Source organism: Limulus polyphemus, unplaced genomic scaffold (genome assembly GCF_000517525.1).
Source record: "Limulus polyphemus unplaced genomic scaffold, Limulus_polyphemus-2.1.2 Scaffold7018, whole genome shotgun sequence".
Classification (NCBI taxonomy): domain Eukaryota; kingdom Metazoa; phylum Arthropoda; class Merostomata; order Xiphosura; family Limulidae; genus Limulus; species Limulus polyphemus.
Window position 1 is genome coordinate 23,301 of NW_013672628.1, and position 12,305 is coordinate 35,605.

Sequence of the window (12,305 nt, forward strand, 5' to 3'; positions counted from 1 at the left end):
CTCTACTAGATGACACTTGATACAGTCTGTCACCAAGTGCTGCTCTACTGGATGACACTTGGGATACAGTCCAACACCAAGTGCTACTCTACTGGATGACACTTGGGATACAGTCAAACACCAAGTGCTACTCTACTGGATGACACTTGGGATACAGTCCAACACCAAGTGCTGCTCTACTGGATGACACTTGGGATACAGTCCAATACCAAGTGCTGCTCTACAAGATGACACTTGGGGTACAGTCGGTCACCAAGTGCTGCTCTACTGGATGACACTTGGGATACAGTCTATCACCAAGAACTGCTCTACTAGATGACACTTGATACAGTGTTGCTATTTCAGAAAGAAGTTTGTCTTTGTAATTGATAAGCCTTGGCCCCTCCACCGTCTTCAGTATGACATTCTTGCTTTCTGCACCTCTTTCTACTCTTCCTTTCCAATTCCAGTACATTTCATTTGTTTTGTAAAGAATGAGTCTGTGTTCTTGTGCTAGTGTTCAGAGATTACTGCATGTGGGAGGTTGTTCATGGAGGGTACAGTACTTTGATAATTATGTCATAAGCTGGCTCAATACATGTAGATGTAGGAGTTTGGTCAAGGCTTGTTGAATGGGCAGAAAATTCCATGGCAATTATACATGAAGTAATAGCTCTTAGTGTTGAAAAAGGTAAGTATCTATCTGAAATATATTTTTAGGTAAAGAAAATGTTAACACTTGTAGTGACTTGAATAACCTTTTGACGTAACTTTTTACATCTACTTTTCTTCAGTTTTGTGTCTTTTACCTGTATATTGGACCATCATCCTCTGTCAAATGCAGTAAATCATACTGAGAGCCCATTAACTGTCTGATGGTTACATCAGACAGCTAACCCTTGACCTGCTTGATCTCTGCACTTGTAGATTTAAATGTTCTAGGCCTCACTTTTATTCACTATGTTGGTTGTTGAAATATAAATTCCTGTATCCTTCAAATATGCATTTTAGAACACAAAAATATATCAGGCATCAGAGTAGAATGTCCCAAAATAACCTGGATTTCAAACTTAACTATAAGCATGTTAAAAAATGTCATTACTGCTTGAAGAATTGATGTTACTCAACACTAAACAAGCTTTTTTGTGACTAACAATTTTTCACTACCAAAAATACACGAAAGGTCTTCAGATTTATATAGGTTAGAATATGCCATTCCTGTTGGTTCTAAACATGTCCATCAGACAAGTACACGTGTAAAAAATTAGCATAAAGAGATGAGAGAGAGTTTTCTAATGGGTTTGAAAACTTTATTGATATTTTAGCAAATCAAGAAAGTAGTAGATTCAAATTTTAAGTTGTTTACTGTCATTATTTATAGTTTGTGTTTTTAATTGGTTGTAAACCTCAGCAGCCTATAAAGTTATTTCTTTATATTTTCAATGAATATTCTGCAAAAGAGAAATTGGAAAGGAGAGGCATCACTTAAAAAAATAAAACTTAAGTAAATTTGAAATTTTAATTATAAGCATTTTTATGCTTCGTTTATTGTCATACATTGATAACAAATATGTTTAATTAAATCTTGAATGTAACTGTGAAAGGTCATGACATCCATTTTGACCTGCCCATATCCATAGAGCTAAGGACATCTGGAGTAAATTTCTGCTTTATCCAGGAATTTTCAAGATAATACATCTCATATTTGTGAATAATATTATAAAATAAGACATATAAACTTTTGAAAATGTTTGTTTAGGCTAAAGTACTTCCTATTGTACTTCATCTGAGAGAGCAGACTCATGATACAGCAATTAGTTGCCAAGCAAGAGAAGTGTTAACCTTGTTGGGTTACGTAGATCCACCTAAAGGAAAAGGAATTCGAATATTAAGCATTGATGGAGGAGGTATCAGGTAGAATAATTATGTATTTGATAATAATTAATGTGAGAGGTTAAGTATCTTATTTCCTAGGAGAACAAAGCCTGAACTGAATGAAAAGACAATTAATACCAGTAATTGTTTACAAAATTATTTTTTTTCCTGGTAACTGTCACATACATGTTTCTATTTTTGTTGCTTTATGGTTTTTGAAATTTTCTACTAAACAACACTAAAGAAATAGATATAAGCATATGTTTAATTTAAAGATATGTAACATGGAAAATGTTAACACTAAAGAAATAGATATAAGCATATGTTTAATTTAAAGATATGTAACATGGAAAATGTTAACACTAAAGAAATCGATATAAGCATATGTTTCATTTAAAGATATGTAACATTGAAAATGTTAACACTACAGAAATCAGTATAAGCATATGTTTAACTTAAAGATATGTAACATGGAAAATGTTAACAATAAAGAAATTGATATAAGCATATGTTTCATTTAAAGATATGTAACATGGAAAAAGTTAACAATAAAGAAATCGATATAAGCTTAATTTAAAGATATGTAACATTGAAAATGTTAACAATAAAGAAATCGATATAAGCTTAATTTAAAGATATGTAACATTGAAAATGTTATCACTAAAGAAATTGATGTAAGGATGTGTTTAATTTAAAGATATGTAGCATGTTAACACTAAAGAAATCGATATTAGTATATATTTAATTTAAAGATATGTAACATGGAAAATGTTAACACTAAAGCAATCAATATAAGCATGTGTTTAATTTAAAGATATGTAACATGTTAACAATAAAGAAATTGATATTAGCATATGTTTAATTTAAAGATATGTAACATGGAAAATGTTAACAATAAAGAAATTGATATAAGCATATGTTTAATTTAAAAATATATAACATGGAAAGAGTTAACAATAAAGAAATTGATATAAGCATATGTTTAATTTAAAGATATGTAACGTGGAAAATGTAAACACTAAAGAAATCGATATAAGCATATCATGACAATGTGATGGCCCTTCTCTTTCCTCCTAGTAGCAGACCTTTTCTCTTAATTTAGATGCTTGTGAAGTGATAACCTGTTTGGTTGTTGGGTTTGAAGCTCCTGATCTGAAGTAAACTAAGTTATAAAGAGTGAGGTGTTGACTCAACAGTTCATCTACAGAACTATTTACTGAAGTAAACTAATTTATAAAGAGTGAGGTGTTGACTTGATGGTTAACCTACAGAACTATTTACTGAAGTAAACTAACTTATAAAGAATGAGGTGTTGACTAAGTGGTTAATCTACAGAACTGTTTACTGACATCACAAACTGGTGTTATAAAGAATTAGATTGACATGATAAACGCTAAGTTCGCTATTTTGTTGTGAAAAGTTAGTATATGTTTTGTATTACAGGGGTATGCTTGCTATTGAGATGATGAGGTACATTGAAAGTAAAACGGGAAAAAGGATATACCAGCTATTTGATTATCTATGTGGAGTGAGCACTGGAGCAATTCTGTGCATGTTACTGGGAGGGCTGCACCTAACTCTTGATGAGTGTGAAGGTCTTTACAGAAAGATGAGTGACAAGATGTTTACTCAGAGTGCTTGGTTAGGGACTGGACGATTGATGTGGAGCCATGCTTTTTATGATACCAGCTTATGGGTTGGATTTCTCACGTAAGTTGATACCTTCTATACAAAGATTTTACCAAGATACTGGTGGTGTTAATTCTTCTTCAATTAGTATTAGTAGTTATCGAACACGGTTATGTTACCAAGATACCGGTGCCAGTGTAGTTCTTCAGTTATTATTAGTAATGATGTAATACAGTGATTTTACTGGTGCCAATGTAGTTGTTTGGTTAGTATTAGTAATGATGTAACAAGGTTATTTTACTGGAGCCAGTGTAGTTCTTTGGTTAGTATTAGAAATGATATAATAGTTATTTTACTGGTGCCAGTGTAGTTCTTCAGATATTATTAGTAATGATGTAATAGAATTCTTTTACTGGTGCCAATGTAGTTCTTCGGTTAGTATTAATAATGATGTAATACAGTTATTTTACTGGTGCCAGACTATTTCTTCTGTTGGTATTAATAATTATGTAATACAGTTATATTACTGGTGCCAGTGTAGTTCTTCAGTTATTATTAGTAATGATGTAACACAGTTATTTGACTTGTTCCACTGTAGTTGTTCCATTATTATTATTAGTAGTAGTAATGATGTAATACAGTTATTTGACTTGTTCCACTGTAGTTCTTCCGTTATTATTAATAATGATGTTCTACAGTTACTTTGCTGTTGCCAGTGTAGTTCTTCAGTTATTATTAGTAATGATGTAATAAAGTTATTTTCCTGGTGCCACTGTTGTTTTTCAGTTATTATTAGTAATGATGTAATACAGTTATTTTACTTGTCCCACTGTAGTTCTTCAGTTATTACTAGTAATGATGTAATACAGTTATTTTCTTGGTGCCACTGTAGTTCTTCCATTATTATTAATAATGATATGCATCACAGTTATTTTACTTGTGCCTCTGTAGGTCTTTCGTTATTATTAATAATGATGCAATATAGTTATTATCCTGGTGCCACTGTATTTCTTCCATTATTATTAGTAATGATGTAATACAGTTATTTGACTTCTTCCATTGTTGTTCTTCAGTTATTATTAGTAATGATGTTATACAGTTATTTTCCTGGTGCCACTGTAGTTCTTCAGTTATTATTAGTAATGATGTAATACAGCAATTTCACGTGTGCCAGTGTAGTTCTTCCTTTATTATTAATAATGATGTAATACAGTTATTTTCCTTGTGCCACTGTAGTTCTTCAGTTATTATTGATAATGATGTAATACAGTTATATTACTGGTGCCATTGTAGTTCTTCCGTTATTATTAGTAATGATGTAATACAGTTATATTACTGGTGCTTTAGTAGTTCTTCTGTTATTATTAATGATGATGTAATACAGTTATTTTGCTGGTGCCACTGTAGTTCTTCAGTTATTATTAGTAATGATGTAATACAGGTATTTTCCTGGTGCCACTGTAGTTCTTCAGTTTTAATTAATAATGATGTAATACAGTTACTTTGCTGTTGCCAGTGTAGTTCTTCAGTTATTATTATTAATGATGTAATACAGTTATTTGACTTGTTCCAGTGTAGTTCTTCCTTTATTATTAATAATACAGTTATTTGACTTGTTCCATTGTAGTTCTTCCGTTATTATTAGTAATGATGTAATACAGTTATATTTCTGGTGCCACTGTAGTTCTTCCGTTATTATTAATAATGATGTAATCCAGTTATTTTGCTGGTGCCACTGTAGTTCTTCAGTTAGGAAGAACTACACTGGAACAAGTCAAATAACTGTATTACATCATTACTAATATAACGGAAGAACTACAATGGCAACAGTATCATAACTGTATTACATCATTACTAATAATAACTGAAGAACTACACTGGCACCAGCAAAGTAACTGTATTACACCATTATTAATAGTAACTGAAGAACTACAGTGACACCAGGAAAATACCTGTATTACATCATTACTAACAATTTATTATTAATAATGATGTAATACAGTTATTTGACTTGTTCCACTGTAGTTCTTCTGTTATTATTAGTAATGATGTAATACAGTTATTTGACTTGTTCCACTGTAGTTCTTCCATTATTATTAGTAATGATGTAATACAGTTATTTTCCTGTTGCCACTGTAGTTTTTTAGTTATTATTAGTAATGATGTAATACAGGTATTTTCCTGGTGCCACTGTAGTTCTTTAGTTATTATTAATAATGGTGTAATACAGTTATTTCACTTGTTCCATAGTAGTTCTTCTGTTATTATTAATAATGATGAAATATAGTTATTTTACTTGTGCCACTTTAGCTCTTCAGTTATTATTAGTAATGATGTAATACATTTATTTTACTTGTGCCACTGTTGTTCTTCAGTTATTATTGATAATGATGTAATACAGTTATATTACTACTGCCATTTTAGTTCTTTCGTTATTATTAGTAATGATGTAATATAGTTATTTTACTTGTGCCACTTTAGCTCTTCAGTTATTATTATTAATGATGTAATACAGTTATTTGACTCGTTCCACTGTAGTTCTTCCGTTATTATTAATAATGATGCAATAGAGTTATTTGACTTGTTCCACTGTAGTTCTTCCGTTATTATTAGTAATGGTTTAATACAGTTATATGACTTGTTCCACTGTTGTTCTTCCATTATTATTAATAATGATGTAATACAGTTATTTTCCTGGTGCCACTGTTGTTTTTCAGTTATTATTAGTAATGATGTAATACACTTATTTTCCTGGTGCCACTGTAGTTCTTCCGTTATATTAGTAATGATGTAATACAGTTATTTGACTTGTTCCATTGTAGTTCTTCTGTTATTATTATTAATGATGTAATACAGTTATTTTCCTGGTGCCAGTGTAGTTCTTCAGTTAGTATTAATAATGATGTGATACAGTTATTTTACTGGTGCCACTGTAGTTCTTCAGTTATTATTAGTAATGATGTAATACAATTATATGACTTGTGCCAGTGTAGTTCTTCAGTTTTTATTAATAATGATGTAATACAGTTATTTTACTTGTGCCAGTGTAGTTCTTCAGTTAGTATTAATAATGATGTGATACAGTTATTTTACTGGTGCCAGTATAGTAATTCAGTTAGTATTAATAATGATGTGATACAATTATTTTACTGGTGCCAGTGTTACTTGTCATCTGTTGTTCTTCACGTCATGTCTAGGGATGTATAGTTTATTTTATGTAAGTTGTGGTTGGGTCAGTCAGACTTAGTTTTAGTATGTTTCATAAAATAATATTTTTCTAATATTAATTAGGTCTTACCATAGAGACCTTGATTATTTTGCATATGCCATAACCTTTTACAGTGTTACATTGAAAATTTAATGAAGCTTTTAATGTATGTCAATGAACTTGGCATCAAAATATACTTTATTATTCAATATTTTATATTTTCTGTTGTTTAATTTCTTAACTTCAAAAGGAAATATTTTCAGTATTCACTGTTCTTTGTCTTGTGATGTTCTGATGTTCCAAAGTATTCTCTTCAGGTTTTTTATTTTCAATTATAAGTCCTATACAGTGTTCAACCAATTAAAAACATAAACTGTACAAAATTATGAACAAGAATATAAAATTTGTTGCTATATCTTCTCGAAATATTGAGATAAATTTGTCAAACCAATAGAGAAGCCCACTCCCCCATCCATATTGTTTTCAACATATTTATGTCATCAGCAGTACATATCTGATGACATATTTATAACCAATAGAAAGGGCAGGTTTTCCTCTTGTCTTGTAGTTTGTTTTATATTCCAATGGTAAAGCCATAGTTAATGATATTCTTCTCCTTGGCACTGTATTGATCAGACATGTCTAAATTTCATGTACGAGTTCAGTTCGTTGAGATTTGTTAATGAAACTTTGACTTTTATTTTCTTGGGATTTTGTTTCAAAAATCCTGAATTCTGAAATGACAATGACTTATAATTAGTTCTACTATGGCTTCTGTTTTATTGTTAACTGTTGTGGTCATTGCAGTCATTATTCAGTGTGTTGTAAATTACTTTGTGTTACTGGGCCTCCCACTGTCACTCGATATTCTTTCTCTTCAATCGAGAATGATTTTTTTGATTAGGAATTTCACCTGAGTTGCTTTTTTACCATTAAAAAAAACAAACTTTATTCTCAGGTATACTCCTTTCCTTATCTTTTGCCTGTGTTCTTTATGATGTTTGGGTTTTTTTCTCCTTGTTTATTATTTGTAATAGCTCCTCTCTCACACCCTTTCTCCTCCTGTTTATGAATTTTTTTGTCCCAAATTATAGACTTTCTTCCTCTCCTTGTCTTGATTCCCTGTTATTGGTATTTGTTTGGCCAGTTTGAGGAGTTGGCATCTTATCTTCTATTTCACTTTCTATTTCATGTTCCTCATTTCTTCTTTCTATCTTGTATTCCATCTCCTAACTCCTTTTATCTGAAGCACTTCATCATGCTTCAGTGGTTGGTGTTTGTTCTCTTTTCTTTGCCAGCTTAGCATGTTCCACTTCTGTTGCTCTATCCCTCCTTACTTTGTTGGAACTCATGAGGTCAGGTTACGTTCTTTTTTTTTACTGTGCTACTTTCTCTTTCTTGTGGACATGATATTTCTCAGGCTCCCTTTCTTGGTCCTGATGTTTTCAGTGGTGCTTGTTTTCCCTGGTGATCTGGACTGACATTGAATGGCTTCTGTCCTCATTATCATCTTAGGTTTTTCTTCATCTTCAACATTGCTATTTACTCCTGTTCCTCATCTCGATCAATCTATCCCTAACCTTTCCATTCCAGGTTCCTCTTTTTCTTGTCCTCCCTGTATTAGAAGGCTAGTTCATTGTCAGACACATATGGTTACCCATCTCTTCTGCTGTTAATCTCATTTTCATCCAACAGCTGTTTTTAATTTTTCGACCTTGTCCTCTTTCCTTGCTTCTCTTCTCATATCCTTTTTATTCTTTGAACTCTGTCTGTTATTGGTCATGGTCGATGAGTCATATACCTTGTTATACATCACTCTGGACCCATCCCCCCCATATGTTTTCTATGTTCTGTCCATCATTTTCACATCTTCCTATTCTTTGCTTTTCTCTTTGATTTAGCAACAGCCTCTATTGTATTCATTGGTATTATAGGGGCCTACACTTGACATTTACATGGCATTTTTCTTGTGAATGATTGACTCCTGTTGGCTTATTCTTGGATGCTGACCTCTTTTTCTACCTCCATTCTTTAACAGTACGGACAGGAAAGGGAAAATGCCCAACAAATAGCAAAAAAGGTCAAGCATGTTGAGCTTGTAATGAAAGCTTGTCTAGTCTCGAAATGTCATTATGAAAGGGAAGCATCAGTGAAGGATTCATGTTGAGAGATGTAGATGTCACTATGGAACTATAGCAATTTTTCAAGGTGAAGTTATTAAATGAGGACAATGGAACCCAAGAGAGAAACCCTTGGATCCACAAAGTGCAGACTATAGGAGGCACATGTGTGCATGCCCCAAGGTAATGAGAGGTTTTAGGGAAGCCAGAATTTCTCAAAGCATAGGTAACTCTTGATAAGATTTTGCACTGGCCTCTCCACCACTTCAACATGAGATTCTAGCTGAACTGTATGTGGATGTGAATTATTGTCTCAGAAGCTAGCATTTTCCTAATATGAAAATGTATTTCCTATAAAGGCAATTTTTGCATGATGACACCATCATGCACCAGAACAGTTTGTGTTAAAACACATTAACTTAGATGAGAGTTACCTCAAGGTTAGTTGCATGCAAATATTTTAGGTAGATGCTGAACTGTGTGGAGGGGAGTATCTATCGAAATATTTTTTTTGGATTAGGGAAATGTTAGAAGGCTTTAGAGGTTATCTAAATGAAATATGAAAATTGTAAAATGAAAATAAGTGTTTTTATTCTTAGCATGAAAATTACCTTTCACTTTGACCTAATAAAGGCTTTGTAAATTCACACACAAATTTTTATTTAAAAGATCCAACTTTTTGTGCATAACAGATTTGTAATCAGAGATGGAAATGGAAGGCTATCCTGAATTCCTGAAGGCCAAAATGAATGTTTATGTACAGGATGATGTTGTGAAAATTCAAAAAGGCATGAACTAAATAATTGCCAAAATTTTCTCTTTGTTGTACATCTGATAGGATTGACTGAATTTTTAAATGCATTGCATTGCTAGAGGGGTGTGCTGCCATCTAGTTACAGAAGATGTTAGAATGTTGTGTTTTTACCCTTGTGAGTCCTGTATGACTTTTAATTATGGTAGCTTTTGAACATGTGCACTTCGAAGTGAATGACTGTTGTGTGTTGATCCTAGTGAAAAATGATTATTGTGAAGTACTTAAAGTGTTTCCTGAGCCTTATGAAGAAGGAAAAGTAAATGAAAACATGCAAATAGTAAAAGGTCGTAAGTTAATTGTAAAATATGATACCTAGTTTTTCCTGGTAATTCTGCTTCTGAAAGTGTTTGTAGCCCTAAAAATATAATGTTCCAGATTGTTGAAATGTACAAAAGAAAAGAATGTCAATGGATAATAATGAGAAATAAACAGTTAGGATGCTGCATGTGTGTGGAGTGATGTGAATTATTTATCGAATACATGTGGTGCAATCGTGGAAATCACTGAGGCCTTAACAAACGAAGAATACATGTGGTGCAACCATTGAAATCACTGGGGCCTTAACAAACATGTGGTGCAACCGTGGAAATTACTGGGGCGTTAACAAACATGTGGTGCAACCGTGGAAATTACTGGGGCGTTAACAAACATGGAATACATGTGGTACAACCGTGGAAATTACTGGGGCCTTAACAAACATGGAATACATGTGGTGCAATCGTGGAAATCACTGAGGCCTTAACAAACGTGGAATACATGTGGTGCAATCGTGGAAATCACTGAGGCCATTAACAAATGTGGAATACATGTGGTGCAACCGTGGAAATTACTGGGGCGTTAACAAATGTGGAATACATTTGGTACAACCATGGAAATTACTGGGGCCTTAACAAACATGGAATACATGTGGTACAACCGTGGAAACCACTGGGGCCTTAACAAATGTGGAATACATGTGGTGCAACCATTGAAATCACTGGGGCCTTAACAAACAGGTGGTGCAACCATTGAAATCATTGGAGCCTTAACAAACATGGAATACATGTGGTGCAACCATTGAAATCACTGGGGCCTTAACAAACATGTGGAATACATGTGGGGCAACCATTGAAATCACTGGAGCCTTAACAAACATGTGGAATACATGTGGTGCAACCATTGAAATCATTGGAGCCTTAACAAACATGTAGAATACATGTGGTGCAACCACTGAAATCACTGGGGCCTTAACAAACATGTGGAATACATTTCGTGAAACTATTGAAATCACTGGGGCCTTAACAAACATGTGGAATACATGTGGTGCAACCATTGAAATCACTGGAGCCTTAACAAACATGTGGAATACATGTGGTGCAACCATTGAAATCACTGGGGCCTTAACAAACATGTGGAATACATGTGCAACCATTGAAATCACTGGAGCCTTAACAAACATGTGGAATGCATGTGATGCAACCATTGAAATCACTGGGGCCTTAACAAACATGTGGAATACATGTGCAACCATGGAAATCATTGGGGCCTTAACAAACATGGAATACATGTGGTGCAATCATTGAAATCACTGGGGCCTTAACAAACACGTGGAATACATGTGTTTTGCAAATGATGCAACCGTGAAAGTGGGAATGAATGGTGAGAAAATGAAACAGTGAGTAAATTTGAAAAATAATATTAGTGAAACTCAGAATGCATGTCAAAGAATCAAAGTGACTAAATTGATTGAAAATGAATAACTTTAAAAAGGATGAAACAAAAAACATTTGGAGTTTCAGGACCATGTATATTATTTTACACAAGGGTAGGCTGTACACAGACATGTCCCATGATATTGAATTGCAAGAAATTAATGGCCTTGACTTCATGTACAGGCATTGCATGTCACATAGGGAACGAAATGTGAAAGGTAGTAGTGAAAAATGTTATGCCCAAACAATCCAAAATCTCTCATGATCGATGAGTAAATAAAACAACATTAATAGATTAAAAATAAAAGAAGCTCTATTAGTAAAAAAAGATATCCCTATTTTTAAGAAATACAAGGTGTTCATTTACATCTTCCATACATAGACTCAAGCCTAAAAATTTTATTTATTATACCTAAATTTTACAGTTCGTCGATAAATTACTTTATTTGTTGCTTAGTTGTATGGTTGTAGATTACTATTGGTTATAAACTCTCACATGATCCTTTTTTAAATTAAATTCTGTTAGTCTCAGTTCTTGTATCCCACCTGATGATGATGCCATGTAAATCTGGTGAAACGTTGTGTTTAAAATAAACAAAAGCTTTTCTATGTACAACTGATAAAGAAATATGGAAATATGGTGTAATCATACAGCTGTTTCATTGCTTGAAAATAGGATACCTAGATATCATCTGACAAATAAAATAATTGGCCCATTTCATGAAAAAAAAGTATGTGAAGAATGTCAAACAGTGGTCACTTACAAATATAATGAACTTTTTTAGTATTACAAGATCTTATGACCATAAGCAGATTTACAGAAGATCATAAATACACATTTTACAGTTAGTACGTGTAAAAGAATGTTTCCTAAACTAGGAGGATAAATAGTAATTTTTTTTTTACTTTTAACTAGTCTACTATTATACAAGTAGAAAGGTACTATAGATAAGTAAGTGACTAAGACGTAACCGTAAGTAAACTAACCG

At 32.8% G+C, this 12,305-nt stretch overlaps 1 protein-coding gene across 2 annotated transcripts in view; it reads left to right on the top strand.

Moving 5' to 3' along the window:
* Positions 1-12,305, top strand: part of LOC106474276 (calcium-independent phospholipase A2-gamma-like) — a 39,447-nt gene that overhangs the window by 20,487 nt on the left and 6,655 nt on the right. For both annotated transcript variants that reach the window (XM_013934964.2, XM_022402610.1), the window contains 2 exons: positions 1,739-1,893; positions 3,298-3,564. In XM_013934964.2, coding sequence (XP_013790418.2) covers positions 1,739-1,893; positions 3,298-3,564 — 422 coding nt within the window. The remainder of the gene's footprint in view (positions 1-1,738; positions 1,894-3,297; positions 3,565-12,305) is intronic.